This window comes from Agelaius phoeniceus, chromosome 5 (genome assembly GCF_051311805.1).
Source record: "Agelaius phoeniceus isolate bAgePho1 chromosome 5, bAgePho1.hap1, whole genome shotgun sequence".
NCBI classification, from domain to species: domain Eukaryota; kingdom Metazoa; phylum Chordata; class Aves; order Passeriformes; family Icteridae; genus Agelaius; species Agelaius phoeniceus.
In genome coordinates, this window is record NC_135269.1 from 13,343,693 (window position 1) to 13,363,839 (window position 20,147).

Genomic DNA, 20,147 nt, shown 5'->3' on the forward strand with positions numbered 1-20,147 from the left:
TAGGTAACAAACATTTTATTTATTTCATAAAGAAACTACAGCAATATACGTGACTACAGAATTACGAAGCACTGAAAAACCAAAGGAATGAAATGGCCTGGATCCAAGCACTAAGGACATCACACCTTTTCTCTCACCGAGCCATCACTCAGAAAAATCACATTATCTGAAACAAAAATTTTAAAAATTAATCTTGAGCATTGTTTTGCCTTGTTGTAAGCCTTCACACCATGAAGCCCAGGTATTTGTGTTAAAAGAAGTTGCTAAGATGTGGATTTTGGAACAGAATAATAGTTGATAAAACAAAACAGTGTCCAATACAAGGCTCCTTCTCTACCTCCCCTGAAAGCAGACAATTCAAGGTGGCCATATGTACCATGAAACAAGTGTGCTAAAGCTGATGAAAAGCTGCTGAACAGTGAAAGACACTAAAAACATTTTAAAATAATGGTTTAATTCTTTGACTACAATCTCCATCAGTTACAGCTTATTTCCCTTTTGTTTTGTCATGCTCACTCTGCACTATATACTATACTATATACCATGTAAACAGCCTGTAGGACTATGGGAAGTTCCTACTTCATCAAACCTAAGGAATTTCTCAAGTGCCTTGAGACTAGGCCTCTTGAACAAGAATCCATTAGGAGAATACTAATTAAAAAAGAGAATTGCTTCTCCCTTCCAGTAATTTATATCACTACTAGCATTTAAAGAGGCTGCAGAAAAATCCAGGAATACGACTGTTCCTTTTTTTCCCCTCTTTTTCCTCTGTTCTAGTTTTTTTAGACATAGTTCTGTAACAGAAATGTTTGCTTTACTACCCAATTAATTTATCCCTTATTCAAAAGCAACACAGGAGCAGCTCTATCCACAATAAAGATGCTGCAGGATGCTCAGTATTTAAAGGCTCAAGGAAAAAGTTGAGTTTCCTTGTTTTCTTTGTTGTATCTCAAGGCACACACAAGTCTACTCCTTATCCATTCTGTGGGATAAGCAAACGACACCAATAGTTTGCAACTGGATATTCTCATTTTCTGTGTGTTCACAAGCAGTGCCAGAGGAAATCTGGTACACACTATCCATTCTCTCAAAATCCCTGAATGTGGATACTGAGGATGAAGACAAACCAAGCTTCATTTCAGAGGTCCTTCACCCTCTTTTCATTTTAAAAGGGCAAAGGGTACCTTGGTGCTTTGCTCCTTACCTGCTATAATTGTTGTGGCCTGTCGCCTCACATTGTTCTTATCTGTATATTCACCATAATCTATCTTCCCTTCAACAAAGATTCGAGAGCTGAAAAAAACCAAGAATTTGATTTTGGTCAGAGAACTGTGCTGCTGTTTTCCACTCTGTAATCAATTTGGGATTGAATTTAAAATGTTGCCCTAAAGACCACAGGTTCCAAACCCCTGGCCATGGGCAGGAATACCATCCACTAGATCAGGCTGCTCAAAGCCCCATCCAGCCTGACTTTGAACACTTCCAGGGATGGGGCACCCACAGCTTCTCTGGGCAACCTGTGCCAGGGCCTCACTACCTTGACAGTAAGGTTTACATCAATATATCCAACCTGAATTTCCCTTCTTTCACTTGGAGCCCATGACTCTTTGTCTTATCACTACACTTCCTGATGAAAAGGCTGAATTCAGAATCTGATTCAAGGTACACAGGCTTTTGTATCAGTTGTTTGTAGCTGCTCTGCTAGTTTGTTTTATGCCACCTGTATCTTATTACAGTTCCTGGTCACCATAATTATTACAGTAATCCATTATGAAGGCATTAAATCCTCAGCCACATTTGTTGTTCACTTACCCCTTCCTCACATACTGATAGGTGACATCCCTGAGGCCAGGTCTGAAGACAGAGATCCTGTGCCATGTCGTCTTCTGACTGACATCACCTAGGGTACACAGAAGTAACAGAGCTAGATGCCAAATCCTCTTTGTGACACAAGACTCAAATTAGTTTCAACACATTTATATTCTCAAATTATGAGAAGTGATTTGAAAACAGAAGTATAGTAGCACTCCATCTCCCACTTCACTCCAGAACTAAATGTTCCACTCATCCTTGTCCAAACAAATTCTTGTGCAGAAGCACAGTTCAAACCAAGACATTGCTTTTTCTGTAAGACAGTGCTCATGGTATTAATTTTTTTCCCCTCATGTAGTACCCACCATTCTAACACCCACATTTTTACCCTCAAACACTCCACACTGAACAGAATCTAGAGAATGAGACATCTGCAGATGCAAACTGATGACAATCAATAAGAAAATTATCTTTTCTTTATTTTTCTCATCCTGAAACACGAGTAAGAGCACAGAACCTGCTGTGCCTCCGACACACCCCCCACCAGTGACAAACTGCCCACTCAGCACACTCTCCTCTCCTCCTGAGGAAGGCCAACAGCAGATCAGTACATGCTGCTGGGCATCAGTGAGACACACACACACAAATGCACCAGCATCTCTGCTGAGCTCAAAAGAACCTTCCTGCACCCCAGAGATTTGCCAGTGTGCTGCTGCTGGCCCTGCAGCCGTGACCTGGGACATGTTGCTGTGCAGACTCACCTCCCTGGCCCACTTCACTATCTCCTGTCCGCCACATCTCATTGGTTGCAAGGGAAAATATGGTAACAGGATTTTTTCCTTCCACTTGCCTCATGATAGGGTCCTGTCCAACCCGACCAAGCAGCTGAACACGATTCATGGCTGAAACAAGAGAGACCAAACACACAGGTGAATTATGATGCTTCTAAGCATGGCAAGCCCTCAGTCAGCAGCTTTTCTCAAGGGCCAGGATCACAACTTTCTGCACCTCCTGAGCACTTTTACATTCTTGTGACATTTGGCTTTTTCAGGCCCCAGCAGATGGTTGACTGTGTCTGTACTGTCATTATCACTGTGAACTAACTGATTTAAAAAGCCAAAGGTTCCTTATCCTTTCTGTTCCATCTCTTTCCCAGATACATCCATGTATCACTTGAGACGAAACTGCATTTATGTGGCTTTTATTTGTTTCATAATGATAAAGCACAATGCACAGCAGTACCTTTGAAACAAAGTTGCATTACTGTACTCCATCCTCTGAATGAGTGAGTCAAGTTTTTAGACCATTACCAGGCCTAGGCAGACACAGTCTATCCCTTCCTTCTCCACGTTCAAGGACAACTGGAAGAGGTCAGGGAAGTATCCCTTGTGCACAATGAGCATGTGAAGTGAATAGTGAAGGCTGAAGTACACCTGCAGCAAACCCTGCTGGGGCAGCAGCACACACACAAGTGCCCCAGGAGTGTGAGAAACAAGCACACAAGAGACCTGAAGGCAGGTTTAGAAAACATGCCAAGAGCAGAGCCAAACCACTGCCACAGATAAAGCACAACTATCTGCCCTATAGAATGGCAGTCTTCATCAGGACTTTCTTCTTTCCCCCCTAAAGTGCTGCTTCATCTGACAGGGACCAGACAGGAAGCCACTCAAGACTGTGGGCTTGAAACACAATCTTAGGTGCTACACTGAGGAGCCACCATTCCTACTGCTTCTCTCCTGCCCTATTTCAGATGTCCTACAACTGAGATAAACACAATGAGTGTAACAATTAAATTGCATCTCAGGGGTACTTACATCTTTCAAGTACCAGTGAGTTAACCGTGTCAGAGTCATGTCTTACAAACTGGCGGAGCGCCTGAAGGAACAGAGAAATGTCAGTTTCCAAGACACAAACTAGGAACAGCATTCACAAGCCTTCACAACTTATTTTCTGAGCCCTTGCAGAGGCTCTGCAAATATGTACTTTGCCAGGTAACTAATGGGGGACCTGAGGAGAGAAATCTATTCAGCCAAATGAAGCTAGTAAGATTATTTAAAGAATATCTGGTTAAATCAAAGAGTGCCTAGAAAAAAGTGTGGCCCAAAGGTACACCTCCAGCAATTATTTTTGAGACATGCAGTAACTACTGTTTTTCTGTAATATGTAAATAAGAGGGAAGGAGATTTGTAGGAGATTTGGGGGTTTAGTTGTTTGAGCTTCAGCCTTTGGAAACAAACAGGTCTGATGGTTCTGCTCCAAAAAGTACATCCATCCACTGGAATGAGCAGTGGAGGCACTGACACCTTTGTTCCCAAGGCAAATCGAGGACACAAAATTCTTAGTACTACAAGGGGGAAAGCCGTATCCCAGCAAATATTCCATCTTAGAAGAGAGGCGGGGGGTGGGAGAGGGGAAAGCCCAGAAAGACTTCTGCCAGAGATCCAGGTGCAGAAACTGGAAAAAAGGGCTCATTTCCCCGATCAGGTGGTTCCAGAGCTCCTTCTCCCCAAGGGCAGACCCAGGGCCGGGGCCCCGGCCCAGCGGGCACGGCCGGCCGAGGGCTCCGGGCGCTCGGCTCTGTCCGCCCCTCCCCTTCCCGGAGCGCTGTTCCGTGTCCGGAGAGCCGCTCCGGGCTCCCGGCGGGGCACAGGGGCTGGAGCCGCGGCTCCCCCGCCGCTCCGAGGGCGCCGGCCCGCACGGCCCTACCTGCCACGCCGGTCGCCGCCACATGCTGCCGCCGAGCCTGCGCCTGGAGGGAAAAGCAGGGCTGAAGCAGCGCCCCACGGAGCCCCGAGCCCGCGCCCTCCGCGCCGCTCCCGCCGCCGCCGCGCTGCGCCCGCGGCCGGCCGGAACAGGAAAGGGCCGGGCCGCGGGTTCCGGGCGGAAACGCGCCCCAGACCCGAGCAGCGCCCGCACCCCGAGCCCCCGTGGGACCCCGAGGTCGAGGAGGGGGAAAAAAAAAAAAAAAAACCCAAAAAAATATCATCACTCCATCATCCGTTAAAAAATGATAAAACCTTTATTCGCACTAAACGATAGGCTCGAACAGTTAAAAGCCAGCATGTGCAACATCGTAAAACAAACCAGTAAAAGCTGGAAATGAGCGAGTTACCAAGTGCTCTCGCATAGCAGTGCAGGGCTCTGTCCAACCAACACAAACAAGCGACAAGGACCCCCAAAGTTACATTTAGCAGGGAGAGGGGGAAGCGTGTATGAGATCTCAAATACGAAATACATACAACCATCAACATGGGCAACTCCAAAAAGCTGAAAGAGCCCTTTGTAATTGCCCTCATCTTTGCCGAAAGGCTGCAGTTCACAGGCAGGCAGCCGCACCACGTGCGAGGTACTGGAGGGGAATTGGGTACAGACAGACCCAGCTACCAACACCCTGCAGCTGCCTCCCCCAGGTGAACAAGGAATCCTCCCCGATTGACAGAAAACGAGGCGGGCACCAGGGACTAACTAGTCTGTTAGAGCACACCCAGTTACAAAAATTTGAAAGAATGTTTTTCTTCAACTCCCACTCCTTAACTCAAAGTATTTCCTATGACTCTGTGTCCCCCCTCAGTGAAACACCACTCCAGCTGCACCCTGAGCCCCCCAGGACAGCTGTGTGTAACCAGCCTGGCTCCTGATGTGTAGCTAAAACTGGCTGCCGTAGTCTCTGTCTGCTTGATCCTAGAAGGTACCAGCTGTAGATGCTGTCTCCCTGTACAGCCATTATCACCCCTCTAAAACACAGTCAGCCCAAGTGTTAAGACCACAAAATCACCAATAACAGGGCCCAGCTCAAGATAGAGGGAAGTGAGTAGAGAAAATGTCATTCTTTCGTCACAGCAGAGTTACACTGAGTCCATAGCAAGGCCAATTACACAAAAAAATAAACAAGTAAAAGACTGAGGATAACGTTAAATCCCATTATCCAACATTTGTAAGTCAGTCATTCTTTTCTCAGCCAACATCTCATAACTAACAGGGGAACAAAACAAAAAAAAACACAAACAGGGAGAGAGAATATGGGGCATTGGTCTGTGCAGACCCTCTGCTTTCACAGGGCCATCATTCAGCAGTCTTTGGACAGCACAAATTCAGAAACCCAGAGTAAAGCTAAAGGAGCGACAGCTCTTCCCTCCCACCAGACGCTTGCTCTTCTGCTTAGAAGAGGTTTCAGACTCTTGTAACTTGGCACTTCCTAAGGCTTGGTCCTTCATGAGGCTCTGGGCAAGGCGAGCTGCTTTAAGTTCCCTGCAGGGGGGAGACGAGGGAAGAGGAAAGCAAGAAAGCCATGTCATGTCATGGGCATGAATCCCCAGCAGCTACAGAAGCAAACTATGAACAATCTTGCATTAGAGGGTTACTGTAATACTCCAGCTCTGCTCAAAAGGGGCAGTTTCTCAGCCCAGAGGGTAACATGAAGATTACTGTAGCTGTCCCTAGAGTTCCTGTTTGAAAAGATAGGAGCTCTGAAGATTTACCAGAAGAAAACCATGTATCAGGTCAGCAACACACTGGCACCAGCATGGGGAGCACCTGGCTCAGTTTTTCTCCCATTGTTTCAGATAGTTGTGAGTGCTGAAACTTAGATCAATGTCATCTTATACATATATAATACCTAAATAAAGGCAGATGCTTCTTTTCCATTGCCTTTCATCCCTTTCTGGTACTTGCTGTTCTTCCAGATCATTCACTCTTCTGTCTACACAGAAAACCTCCTCCCCAGCTGAGCACTGCACTTAGAGGGGTTGTGGGGCAGTTCTTAGATCCCAGCACCCCAAAACACTGCTGCCAACAGCAGTGAGAGGGAACAAGGGAAATCTGCCACAACCTGATATTTCTCTTCCCTCTATGCCTAGCTCACTATCTCAGTGCATTATCAATTCCTCATCTGCCCACTGGCTGCAGGTTATATCAGCATTTGACACCACCAGTGGTTGCAGGAAGTGCATGAGTTCACTGTTAAAACTCAGCCAGCTCCTCCAAGCCAGAGCTGAAGCACAGCTGCTGCCTGGGCACTGCAAGTCCCTGTTTTACATCCCCATCATTCCCCCAGCTCCAGGCACAGGAACTGGCTGGGGATTTCTGCACGTGCATTCTCCCAGCACTACCACCCTTCATTCAAAGCTGGTGACCAGCATGGTCGTGCCCACGCCTTCTCCCCTTCATGCCCAAGCCAGCCCTACCTTTCCAGCATGGCAGTCTTGCATTTCTCCATATTGAGCTGCTCCTGGAGCTGCACAGCTTTTCCACAGGAAGGACGGAGAACAGGGTGTTTGGTGAGAGCCGTGGCAGAAGGTCTTTGTGCTGGGTCAGGGTGGATCATGAGCTAGAAGGCAAAGGAGTTCAGAGTTTAACACTCCTTCCTATCACATGCCAGCTGCAAAAGCCACCATCCCATCATCCTCACCTTGAGGAGCTCAAGAAAACGGTGGGGAAGCTTCTGGGGGATGGGTGGGACGTTGCCTTTGCGGATGTGGTGCCACAGGGCCCCATTGTGGGGCAGCGGTGCTGTCCCGGCTGCCAGAGCCACCGTGAGTGCCAGGGCAAAGATGTCTGCCTTGGGCAGGTAGCAGTATTGCTGCAGAGAGAAGGGAAAGCTGTTAGAAAGGAACATCTTGCTGCACTAAGCAAAGGTGAGGTGCGGTATGAGCTCAAAAACAAACAGCCAAGCAAATGTTTGTATGTAGCACTGCCTTCAGTGAGCTGTTTCCTGCTCTTCAGCATGAAAGCACTGGCAGTAGGACTAACCAGCAGCACGTTGGATCTCAGCCAGCCATAAGGACCTTGCAGGCCACGTTGGAATCACTGCAGTAACTCCAGAGGATGGCCTAACACGTGTGTACCTCCAGCCTCCACCACAAGGCAATAAGCTACCCAAGCCCAACTCAAACTGAAGGCTCATCTCATACATTGGTCCAACAGTTCCTAAATCCACTTGCAGCACAGATAGTGTCCCTTAAAAATCTGAAGAACACATCCAAGCTGGTTGTTCCATTCTGATTCCCTTTCCATTTGTTGGCTGGAGTGTCAAAACTGCAGTCAGTTTAAGAGATATGTTGTGCCTCCCACCACTATTTGTTCAGTGTTTGTTTTACAAGGCATCTGTCTGGGTAAATATATTCCTCAATAATCACATCCAGTAGTTTCATCTCAGCTGGATATGCAAATCAAATGTCTTTAAACTGATAAAGGTTTTGTCTCACTGATCCCTCAAGTGGAATAGTTGCAATAATCCAATGATAGCTACTTATGAAGTATTTACATATTAACTAAGTATTTACATGATAAGACTCACACCATTATTGTTTATGATAAAGTGCTAATTTCACAGATTTCACAGCCAGACCAGACAGATGAAAGAGGAGATAAGGTGAGGAACAACTCAGACTAATGACTGCTCTATAGCTGATCTCTCCCTACTGCCCTGCTCTAACAGTTTTACCTCTTGCAAAATTTCATTGGCCAAAAACCGTCTGTCTCCTTCCTCCACCTGAGGGTTTGTTATTGATGTCACATGTCCAAGGTCACCTGAGACAAAGAGCAAGCAGCTGAAATGTAATGAAGCAAACTGAAGTCATTCTCCAATAAAAGCCTGCACTTGATAGGCACCCACAGAGAAATACTGAGTAAGAGAGCAAGCCTGCTCCTAACTCAGGAATCTGCACTTGGAAACAAGCACATGAATTTTCTGTGACTTTTCTTAGAGGGATTAATCCTGGTGAGTAATCGGGGCATTCATGAATATCCTATCAGTTCTATGTGCAAGATTCCTCAGCCAGAGGACACAGCAGTCTCAGGCAGTAATGGGCAGCCCTAATCTTAGGCCAGCTGTAAAGTAGGCTAAAACCTACCAATCTTATACACCACACCAGGAGAGAACTCATCTTCACTGTCACTCTCCTCCTGCCCAGCAGGGCCTGAAACTGCCAGCTTGTGACAGATGAAGATATTACCTGCAAGACAGAGAAGTTTAGCAATAAGGTGATACCAGCAGTCAGGCTGCAGCAGCCTGACAACTCTGTCAAAATCCCACCTGTCAAAGTAGTTAAGCTTTGCAGCCAGAGAAATTATGCACATGCTTCCCACCTAGTAGTCAGCTTTATGCCCAGCTCACATTCAGCCACACAGCTGGCATAAGACAGTTCTATCTTGTGCATTAAATATCCCAGTGAAATCAGCTTTCCCCTCCCTCTGCCCTCTATGGGAGAAGCATAATTTCAGCAGGAAAACAGAGTTCCCCTCTGAGAATATTAACTATGTGACAGAGGAGAAGCATTGCCCTGGAGGTGACCATCCTGCAGAGAGGAAACTGTGTTTCTGTTTTTGCAGGAACTTAATCCCCCCCAAGGTAGCTAAACACACAAAAGACAAGTGTTGTGCAACAGGACAGTAAATAAGGAAGTGCCCATCTTCCCTGGCAGCCCTACTTGCTCCATCAGTATGCAGGTGATTCCCATGAGCTAGGATTACAAAGGTCAGGAGACAGGAGTAAAATGCTGCCGACGATCAGAAAAAAAATCTCAAATTTAGATCAGCAGTAGTGGCACAAGGCACAAATCAAAATAAAAATTAAAAAAAAAAAAAACCAAAGCACCATACACAAGACAAGGGCAAGGTCCTCTTTTCTTTGGAGTACTACAATCAGTCCACTCAGAAGGATTTATCACAGGTCCTGCCCCTGAGGGTTCACTAGGAAACCCTCCACAAAGGAGAAGGGCACTCTACTTACTAGGTTTGATATCCAGGTGCACAAGGCCAGAGTTGTGGATGTATTTTAGACCCATGGAGACTTGCAGCAATATTTCCTTCAGCTCTCCTTCTGGGAAATACTGCCCAAGCTTTGCATTTTCCAGCAGTGCATCTTGGAGACTCCCACCTAGAGGAAAACAGTCAGCCTGAGACCTGACAGAGGTTTTATGGAACAGCATGTTTGAAACAGTTTAGCTGCCCAGAACACTTGGAGGCTGGCTAGTGACAAACCCCCAACCCCAGCAGCTCTGTGTGCTCTCCTGAGCAAACTTGGCCATCACCACTTGGCTGCAGCCTTCCCACTGCCCTGGAACACCCAGCCTGCTGCTCAACAAGGATGGCCAACTGCAGTTCTACCTCCAGCCTACAGCTCTACATCCTGCCAGGAGGGCTGACCTCTTAATGATGCTGGTGCTGCTGCAAGTGAACAGCAGAAAAATTAATTGCTTCTGCTGTGCTTAGATGCAGAAAGCAGGTGTAGGAATGGTGGAACAAAGAAATTCAGTTCCCACTGGCAGATCTTCGACTGAAAAGCATTAATATTCGACACAGTTTTGTGAGTATCCATCAAGACACTTTGGATATTTCAGAGCTAGAAGCTATCATAGCCTCTGTCTCCATCAGCTTACTTTTGACCACCTCTCCTTTAGCCTCAGATGTTCAGCCACCAGGACACAAGCAGTACACTGATGCTGCAGCAATGAGCACCACATTTTGTGTTTGCCTCCACCAAATTTTAGAGCAATACTCCAAACAGCTGTCACCACTCTTCGTTGAGCCCCAAGACTACAGCTGCAGTCCAAAGATGAACATTACATATTTGCTTTCAGCAACTCCGGCAGCTAAAGGCATCTTTTCCAATTTCTCTCAAGCAGTGGTATTGCCAAGGGCAAACTTCAGTAGGAGTTTGCCACCCTGCCTGCAGCAGCCCATTTATACTTAGCCTCATCATTTGCTGCATTCCTCTGCAGCTGTAAACCCCTTTTTTCTAGTCAGGATTCAAGGTGCCTTCATCCAACCAGTCACTGTCCACGCCCATTAGGAGGAGGTTTTGCCAAGATACAGGGACCTTGAGTCAGCAGCTCTTGAGTCATTCATATCAGGTGTTACCTGGACAGTCTCAGCACAACCCTGAGCATCAGAATGGGGAATGCTTTTCCAGGCCAGCCAAAACAGAGAAACAGCTTTCAAATCCCAGCAGTACAAAATTCCACTGCTTCTAAAACATTAGCACACTCAGAGCTTCACCTAAATATTATGTGCCCTTACTGGATTCTCCACAGAAATGCAGCCCCAGGGCAGTTTGCTTTGTTGTAAGCCACAACACCTACATGAAGGTACAAAAGAAGGGAACTTTGCCCATGCTGGGATGTCAGCCTTGAGCAGGGTGCACCCTTACCATTGCAGTGCTCATTCTGGATAATCATGTGGTCATCCTCCGCCCAGGCCGAGTAGTAGCGCACGACGTGGGGGTGGTGCCCCAGCACGGCGTGGGCATACACCTCCCGCAGGGCCAGCTGCCTAGGGGGCACACAGGGAAAAGCTGAGCTGACAGGCTGCCAGAGGATACCAGGCACCAGGAGAGGAGCCCTGCCAAAGTCCTGAACCCCTCTGTTCCCCCTTTCTCTCAGGTTTTGACAGACAGACTGGCTCTCCCAGCTGCTGAGGCAAAACCTGCCCTTGCTCAAACGCCCTGAGCAGCTGTTAAAGAAAATTGCTGAGCAAGTCTTTTGTTAAAGAGGCAAAGGCAGCAGCAGCTTCAAAGACTTTGCTTTAGCTACAGGACACCACAAGCTGGTCAATATGGATAAGAGTAGTGCTGGCCATACAGCAAGGCAGGGACAGCAGTATGTCTGTCAAATAAACTTCTTGGCAGTTATTGTAAAGAAACTCTCTGCATGGACCCAAGGTGTTCAGGTATTCCATCCTCCCACTTTGCAGTGCATGTGGCTTCTTCCTTCCCTAGACATTTACATCCCATAGTTGTATAGTGGTATCTTCCCCCACGTTCCCAGCTGTTACTTGTGTGCAGCAGTAGCCAATTCTTGCTCATGCCACCCATCAGATGCTTTTAGATCCACACTCCCTCCTTCCCATCACACCTCTCAAGAACATGCCCATCATTTCAACTGGCAGATTCCAGCAAGCACACTCACTCATCTGAGGATCCTGCCAGAGGCCTTTTGGAGCGTTTGATGGCATAAACACATCCATCAAGGCGTTTGATGCACTTGTAGACAGAGCCAAATTCCCCCACACCAATTTTTTCTAGTTCCAGGAACTCCTTCTTGTAGCGGGAAACCATATTGCTCGCCTTCAGAGTGTATCTCTGCAAAGAGACAGAAACAGCAAAGGCAAACAGGAGCTGAAAGCCTCAATAGCTGTCATTGTTCTAGAGGTGTGTAACACTGAGCACCCCCATTGCTCCCTCTCCCATTTGGGGTGCTCATCCAGGCATAGGTGCAGGTGTGTGGCCAGTTCTTGAAACAGCCATTTCAGTTCTTGAAATCACCTTTCACTTGTGTTTTTTCTGACCACTTTAAGGCCACCTTCCCTGGGTTGGCCAAGCTGCAAGGCTGGTTGGTTTTATATAATCAGGATTTGTTAGCCATAGAGGTAGAAATTGTAGTTAAGGAGAAATTTAGTCTAGTTGGCTGTATATGCCTAAGCTCCTTGGGTTACTACCATGAAATCCCTTCTCCTGATAACCCAGACCAGTTCCCACAGCTGATGGAGGCACTCAGGGATGAACAGCAGGCAACAACAAGGTGTTGGCCTAAAGACAGGAGTAGAGAAGCCCTTAGATCTATTGCCCATTTTGAGCTCAGGAGAGGAGCTTGGTGTGTTGGCTCTGTGTGACCACAGCTATGCAAGAGCAGCTCTGCCCTGGCAGCTGAGGTTGCCTGCAGCCAAGGCCATTCTGTATCAGCTCAGGCTCTGCAGGTTTGAAGCACCAGCTGTTGGCTCATGGCAGATTAGCTGGTCTCAGGGTATTTGTTTGTATTCTCACTGAAATCTCACCCAGAGGCACTTTTCCACAAAGAGTTGAAAGCTGGCAGAACTGCTGGAACATAATTATTGCTACAATAATGGCCACTAGGGATCGAGGAACTGCTGGTGCTGCTGGGAGAGTGATGCCTACTGGCAGGGGAAATAAGTAAAGAAAAGATAAGCACTGGAGCATGAAGTGAACAACAAGAGTGATCTAAGTGATTTTTCTCCATCCCTTACAGGGACAGCAGCTCATGTTGCTCAGTGGCTTCCTCAGCAACTGCTGTGATTGCTGTAGTTTATGTTACAGAGGAGAAGGTAAGAGTTGGTCCTCACAGCCAGTAAAGTGTGGCTCACATGAAACAGCAGCCCTCCCCAACAGGTTGCATTTCATAAGGCAGCTGTATTTTACACTATCTTAAGAAGCTTGGCAGTAAAAATACCTCCCAGTACACAATTTTATACCTATATTACATACTCAATCCCATGTGCAATCAAGCAGAATAATATTCCAGTAATTCACAGGTTACTTGAGGCTTTCTTCTAGGTAAAACAATAATTGTGGTAGCCCGGGTGTTGCCTGGTGGCAGATTTGCTCTGCAGGTGTAGTTTTTCCAGGGAGCCCATTTGCCTGCAATCCCAGTCTGCTCGGCTAGAGGGTACCGTTGTCCTTCCATAAGCCTGGCTATTGCAGTTGGAAACAATTCCACCTTTTCCAAGTTTGTCATCGCAAACAAACGTTAACAAAACATTCAGCTTAAACCTTTTCTGTCACAGGTATTCATCCTCTGGCACAGTGCCACGGTTTCTACTCCAATAACAGAATAAATTCCATCAAACACCAAGCTTTTGCAAACACCTTATCCACTCTGTGGGAGGAAAACGTACAGACACTCACCTTTGGAGGCAGCTCCTTTTTAATCTGGCTTCCTGGATGAGAATCCTTCCTATAACAGAAGATTAGGAAAGTCGGGTGTATCATTTCAGTGCAGCAATCCAACTGGATTTGAAATTAAAGCATCTTTCAAATGAGCCTCCAAACCTTGCTTCACAGCCTAATCATGTATTTTATAGAGTTGATAGACAAGTTTTTAGTTGAGCTCTTAAAGACTGCAGTCCCAGGTTGGGAATTCTTTGTTCTCACTTAGGAGGCCTCCACAAAGCAATTTCAGCACTGCCCACAAGACAGAGTGGCATTTCCAGAGGCATCATGCCCCTGGCCTCCTTATTCCTGCTGAAGCTGCAGCCATAGCACTAAAGAGAGCTCTTGATCCCCCACTTACCTTTGTGAACAGAGGCAATGATTGATTTTTATTTATACTTCTGTTACCTTGATACATCTGCTAACATTTACTCTACAGCAATGAATACTACAGAACCAGATGATTCATTGTTGGCAAATAAGTCCAGATACTGAACATCTCCATTGCTTATCCCCTTCCAGCAGTCTGATTTCAGTCTGCTGCCTAAGAGAAGCTCACTTACAGCTCTCCTGCAGCCTTCCTCTTCCCATTAGGATGGAAGAGCGTTTGTCGATAGGACTCAGGTGTGAAGGGGTTAATGTTGACAAGAGAAGCGTGGGAGGAGTCCTCAGGGTCAGCACGGGGAGTGAGCCTCAGGTGTCGGAGGCCTTTGGGCGGGACCTTTGTTGCAGATGAAGGCAAAGCTGTCTTCGATAACAGGCTCTGTGTTGAGAGAGGAAAAAATAAGTGGCAAATAAACCAGGACATTTTTTTGTTGTTGCTATTTCAGAATAAAATTCTTGTTCTCCTGTAACTCAAGGAGAACTCAGCTCCCTTCCTTGGCAGAGCTGAATGATTAAATCCCTGTGTCCCTAGTTTAGTCTCCACAGTTTTCATTTTCCACAAAGCATTCCATTCTTTGTTAAGCCCTTTCATAGTCTATTCCCTGCTCACTTGGGCAAGGCCTGCAGAGCCATTCTGGCAATCACAGTCCTCAAGAGGAGCCAGCTGCTCCCCTTTCCCTCCTACAGAGAGGTAGAAATTGCATCATATGTTGTATTAACATGGAAGACCTAGTTCTGCCAGGCATGGACCATTGCATCAGTTCAGTCAGGACAGGTTTGTCAGGAGATGAGCTAGAACACCAGCCAGATTTCCCAGCACTTAGCAGCATTAGGATAGGGGAAGTTGCTAGAAATATTTTTTTATATGGCTACTAGCAAAGAAAAATGAACCCGTTTCTCCTTACAAGTGAAAACCAGAGTTTCAGAAATTAAAATTCAGAAAGATCTGGATCTTCTGTAGTTCACCTTGCCACAGAACACAGGCCATTGTGTTTCACTCACTGGTCCAGAACCTTGGCCCATAGAAAGTATATTCAGCAGTCTTGAGCTGAAGACAAATCTACTCTCTCTGATTTGACTCCTTCGGTAACCATGAGCTTTTAAAAAAATACATTTGGTTTTGACTTGTTTCAGCTTCAAGAGAGTGGCTTACAGTCTAAAGGATCATTTAACATTGTGCTTTCTTTTAGTTAAAAGCCCTTTAAGAACACAAAGTCTCCCTATTGAAGATCAAGGCACTCTTATATCTTTTCAATCCCACAGTGGTCTCACTATTACAATCCTGGAGCCCCATCTCCACTCACATCTGGTGGCTCTGCCTGCAGTTTTAGACAGGGCTCTGCTCTCTCATCCTTTCTATCACTTTCAGATGGTCTAAGGCCAATGCTCTCAGATTTGTCTACAGGCAGATTTAGGCCCTTTAGAGCCCATCTTTTGCAGCATGCTTGGAAAACAAGACCTTTATCCCAGGAGAGAAAGGAAAATAAATGGTTGATTTCATGTGACTGCTGCTTATGGGCTACAACATGACAAACTACAAGTTTTGAATCATCCAGCCAACATGTTACCTACACAATGCACACCCTGAAAGCAGCATTCCCTACCTGCAGCCCATCTGCTCTGGAGAAGATTTTTATACACCTCTATTGTGGTTTAACCCCAGCCCTCTGCTTTTGAACCCTTTGCTCACAGCTACAATGCCTTCCTCAGTGGGATGGGGAGCAGAAATAGGGAAAAACAGGTAAAGCCTGTGGGTTGAGAAAAGAACAATTTAATGATTAAAATAAAATATAATCATTATTATTGCTATGAAAAGAGAAATAAAACCCAAGACAGCCAAGTGATTCACAATTGCTCACCACCTGCTGACTGATGTCCAGCCCATCCCTGGGCCCTAATCAGCCCCTCCTGGCTAATTTCCTTCTGTTTATATGTTGAGCATGACATTCTATGGTATGAACTTTCCTCTGGTTTGTTCCTAGCAGCTGTCCTGGCTTTGGAGCCACACAGCTGCAGGTGCTTCTGCTCACTGGCAGAACATGGGAAACTGAAAAGACCTTGACTTTGGGTAAACACCACTCAGCAACAACCATGTTTTAGCAACACTGTCCTGAAGCCCAAAATGACAATGCAGTACCAGTTACTAGGACAAAATTAACTCCATCCAAAGCAAGGACAACTTCTCACCTATGTTAAGGTGAGATTTAGGGAGATTTCTTATAAAGGGTCATTACAGGAAGTTTTTTTGAGGGATGCCCTTTAGATGCTTTCCCTTAGAGAGTGGCAGGCCATTCCTCAGGAAATATTGCCACACAGTCAATCATATAAAGCCAGAGGATCATCCTTCTCTCCACACAGTCAGGTTTCTGGAGGAGGACAGAAGTCACAGCCTAGCTCAGAAGCATTAAAGCACTGATCCTCTGTGTAGCACTTAAGGAAAGGAGCAAACAATCTATCAGTAGAGCAGGAACACTGAGAGAAGAGCAACAGCCACGCTTCACTGCAGGTCTGGACTGCTTGGAGCCATGCACACACCAGAAATCATCTAGGAACAGAGAAGCTGCTGCCAAGTCCCCACCTGTGCTTACTCAAGACAAAAAGCAGTTGTATTCTACTCTCTCCAAGAAGTTACACATAAAACAGGGGCTGGGATCATTCTCCCAAGAAACTGATTCAGTAGCTAAGTTGCATTTAGGACAGTGACACAGGTGAAGAGAGGCTAACTCCCCTCCACAAGCTCACTTTAGTTTGCTACCCTTCCATAGGAGATCTGCTGCCCTGAGAGCAAAGCCCTGCTTTCTTCAGATCTGCTGAGCAACTCTTTCCCACAAAAAGGAACACTGTGGCACCAGACAACAAGCTGGCTGGAGCTGACCACTCCTGCCAGGTAAAGTACACATCCCAGCCATAATGCCATTTCCAATTTTCAACACCAAACCTGTTAGCATCCAAAAATGTGCTGAACAGAGCAGCAAGTGCAGCTGCCTACCTCCAAGCTCCCCCCAAACCACGAGCTTCTTGAAGGGAGATGCATTTCTCTCCTACAGAGGCACCCCAGACCTACCATTACCTTAGGAGTGTGAGGGGTGTCACAGAGCTGCAGCTTTTTCCAGGTGATGTGCAGTGGTGTCTCAGGTTTACTCCAGCTCTTGCTCACAGATGGGGAAGACTTCAGGGTGGGACTCATCCAGGCTTTTGTTCTGCTCAGGAAAATCTCACTAAGCTTTCTCTGAGGGGTTTTTGGCAGAGGACTGCTCTCTTGCCATTTCTGGAACTCTGAGCTTCTGGGGGGGCTCAAGTTCAGGGAGTCCTCCTCATTTACACTTCTTTCTTCACTCTCTTCACCACAACTGGAAAAGTCCAGTCGCTGGATGAACTCATTGTTGTTGTCCCAGTCATCCATGTTAGCACATGAAACAGAGCAGCAGAGCTGATACTGGCCTGTTTTGTTAAAGAGACAGAAAGTTTATCTGTAAATACTGCTGCCTATCTTCTTCCTCGCTTCAATAAGGGCATCAGTTCTGCTGACCACACTCTGCAATCCCACACACACAGAAACCTTGGTCATTCATCAGTGTAACCAGACAGCATTGGTTAATGAAGAGCACCCCAGAATTACCAGGTACAAAGCCATTCCACTACTGCTCACGTAAAAACAGATTTTTGCTTTTTGCCTTACTGGCATAAGTCAGATACAACTCAGAAGCCACTGCCTTTGCTAGTAAGTTTCCAAGAGAACTCCACTCTCCCCTATTCCCATCACACAAGGAAACACATACTGAAGAATAACACACACAGCCTCCACTCACTCTCTTCTACATTAAATTTCTCAACCAGAAGGGAGAAAAAAAAAAAAATCCATGCTACATACAGCTGTAAAAGCAGAGGGTGCCCCAGGGAGTCACCAGATACCCCACAGACAGCCTCTCTCCTGCCCTGGGCCATTTATAACCACCCCACACCTGAGCCAATGCTAATGGGAAACATCTGGAGCTTGGCAGCACCTGTCCACAGTTGCCTGGTGGATGAGGGATTCTCTCTGGATGTGGATTTGCAGTGCCAACAACCAGCTCTGAAAGGAGCTCGACTCCCTCTCAGTCTGTCATCTCCCTGCTCCTGCATGCTTATCCCTTCTCCAGCTTCCTGGGGCCTGGAAGGGGGAGTGATGTTTGCTGACAGCCTGTCTGCTCCATAATCCCATCAGAGATCCAGCCTTTGTGGGCTTTACCTTTTACCTGTATGCCCCTGTGATGATGGGAGCCTGTGTTTCATCCTTTGAAGTCTGAATTTCACTTCCTGCATTTAGTTGTGTGTTAGTGTGGGCAAGCATTGCAGCCTGCATGGCGAGGACATTAGCCTAATTTATAACGTAGAGATTTATGAATGTATCATTTATAAGACTTCAGGAGAGAGTCAGGAGCCATACACAGGTCTGGGTACAGCTTCCCATTTGGGGTTTCAAAGGAGAGGAGGGAGGAGCTGTGCTGGGAAGGCAGCCCCAGAGGTGGGGTTGCTCTGTTCAGGTCAATGTCTCTCCTCACTGCAGCTCTTTGTAAAAACCAGGAATCTTCTGAGCCTTTGGCAACCTGTGTTTCAAAGTGGGACTAGAGCAAGTTTTAACTAATTGGGGACAAGGTGACAGCAGCCTTTTCTCTTAGCCTTGAGGACAGCTGCCAGAAGGATGTGCAGAGATTGGAGGTGGCTGCTGCCCATAGGAGATGGGTGCTTGGCAGAAGCAGCACCTGCTTTCCTTTGCACACATCAAGGCAATTCCCACCAGAACACACAGGGCCACACAGGGCTGAGCTCTCTGTGCTCTCCTAACCTATTCCTTAAATGAAAATTATGGCCTTATGAGTCTCTGAAACCGCTTGTTAAGACCGTGATGAACAATTCATTTGACAGAGAAATGATTTGTATCCAATTCACCAAAACAGCCTCAGGAGGACATGCCAGGAGCCCAGAGCTGGTTGCATCTGGCCCAGAGTTGCAGTATTTCTTGCAGGCACAGAGCTGTTGCTGCTATGCAGCCTCTCTTAGCCTGAAATGTTTAATCTCCCTGTGCTGCATCTCCCTGTGCCTTATCCTGAGCGAGGTCCAAAAGCCTGGCAGTGCCAGGGCTGGCTGCTGTGACAAGCTGTGTCTGCAGCCTCTGGCCAGCTGAGATCCAGGGCCACTTCAGTACTGCTGGGATCTGACTGCATCCATCAGATGTTCAGTACCTGAAACAGTAAATTGAAATATATTCATTCTGAAGAAATAATGCCTTTAGTCCCCAGGACTACATGTTTTTAGTACTCAGAAAGGAAATTCCTTCAGACCAGTTTTCAATCCCACCTTAAACAATTTTTAAACTTTTTCCCCCCCTCAGGATTTAGAGGAACTATCCATTGTTCTAAAGAGGGATGTGATATGTAAAGGTGAAAACTTGGACCTGCTGTGTAAAGAGGGGCCAGCTTGTTCATCTTGCATTTTAAAAATAAAAGCTACCACACTTTCATTTACATTTTTCCTGACTGTTCAAAGACCTGATGACAATTTCCTGAGCCCTCAGCTGGAGGGAAAAGGTGTTCATTTTCTTTTGAAGTACAGTTTTTATTTCTAAAGGGGTAATATTATCTTCCAGCCTAAATCATTTCAATTTTGGTGAAATAATAAAACAGTAGAAAATGTGGTCTTTGTTTTTTGCATGTATCCAACAAAGAGTATGCTCTCAGCAGGCCCAGATTTCTGGCCAAAGCCATATCAATTGCTCTGGTACCCCCAGGTCCCTTGTCCCACGGGTTTTTTCAGCAAAACTCAGAGCTCAGAGCATGATGACGTTTCACACATCTCAGAGCCAGCACTGGCAGCCCCTGCTCCCTGTCACTGCTTGCTCTTCCCACTGCATCCCTTCCCTCATGCTGGGGCAATACTGGTGTGACTGCAGTGCAGAGGGGACCAGGAACAGCTCTGCACCACAAATAGCTCGTGTGGGTCATGAAGAAATTCTTATTTGGGATTTATTTCCTGCCTGGATTGCTGGGGGACAGACACTTGACATTTGTAGCAGCACTACTGTGGAGATGAAGATAGAAGCGAGCTGTCACTTCAGCGTCACCAACATGCAAAAATATATTCATCCAAATGAAGATTGGCACTGTCTATACAGTTAAAGCAAAGCATGTGGCCAAGTATTTGCAGAATCTGGCTTTTCTTTACACAGTAACAAAATATTGTGCAGGGTTTGTTTCTTTTTTTCTTTACCAGTCACCTTCTCTGAAAAACTCCATCTGCTAAAAACCACCTA

General features: G+C 46.4%; 1 protein-coding gene across 5 annotated transcripts in view; it reads right to left on the minus strand.

The window, feature by feature from the left end:
- The window catches only part of WEE2 (WEE2 oocyte meiosis inhibiting kinase), a 22,200-nt gene continuing 2,053 nt past the window's right edge, over positions 1 to 20,147 (minus strand). For 2 of the 5 annotated variants that reach the window (XM_077178331.1, XM_077178330.1), the window contains exons 2-12: positions 16,929 to 17,299; positions 14,038 to 14,237; positions 13,451 to 13,499; positions 11,718 to 11,890; positions 10,961 to 11,082; positions 9,542 to 9,688; positions 8,664 to 8,765; positions 8,255 to 8,340; positions 7,220 to 7,390; positions 6,996 to 7,138; positions 4,809 to 6,060 (exon numbers count right to left, since the gene is read on the minus strand). In XM_077178331.1, coding sequence (XP_077034446.1) covers positions 5,904 to 6,060; positions 6,996 to 7,138; positions 7,220 to 7,390; positions 8,255 to 8,340; positions 8,664 to 8,765; positions 9,542 to 9,688; positions 10,961 to 11,082; positions 11,718 to 11,890; positions 13,451 to 13,499; positions 14,038 to 14,237; positions 16,929 to 17,299 — 1,721 coding nt within the window. In that variant the 3' untranslated portion in view covers positions 4,809 to 5,903. Of the gene's footprint in view, positions 167 to 1,204; positions 1,294 to 1,812; positions 1,901 to 2,573; positions 2,715 to 3,626; positions 3,688 to 4,518; positions 4,556 to 4,808; positions 6,061 to 6,995; positions 7,139 to 7,219; positions 7,391 to 8,254; positions 8,341 to 8,663; positions 8,766 to 9,541; positions 9,689 to 10,960; positions 11,083 to 11,717; positions 11,891 to 13,450; positions 13,500 to 14,037; positions 14,238 to 16,928; positions 17,300 to 17,862; positions 18,772 to 20,147 lie in introns of those variants that run through there. The other 3 variants (XM_054631464.2, XM_077178329.1, XM_077178328.1) reach the window with 3 other exon arrangements.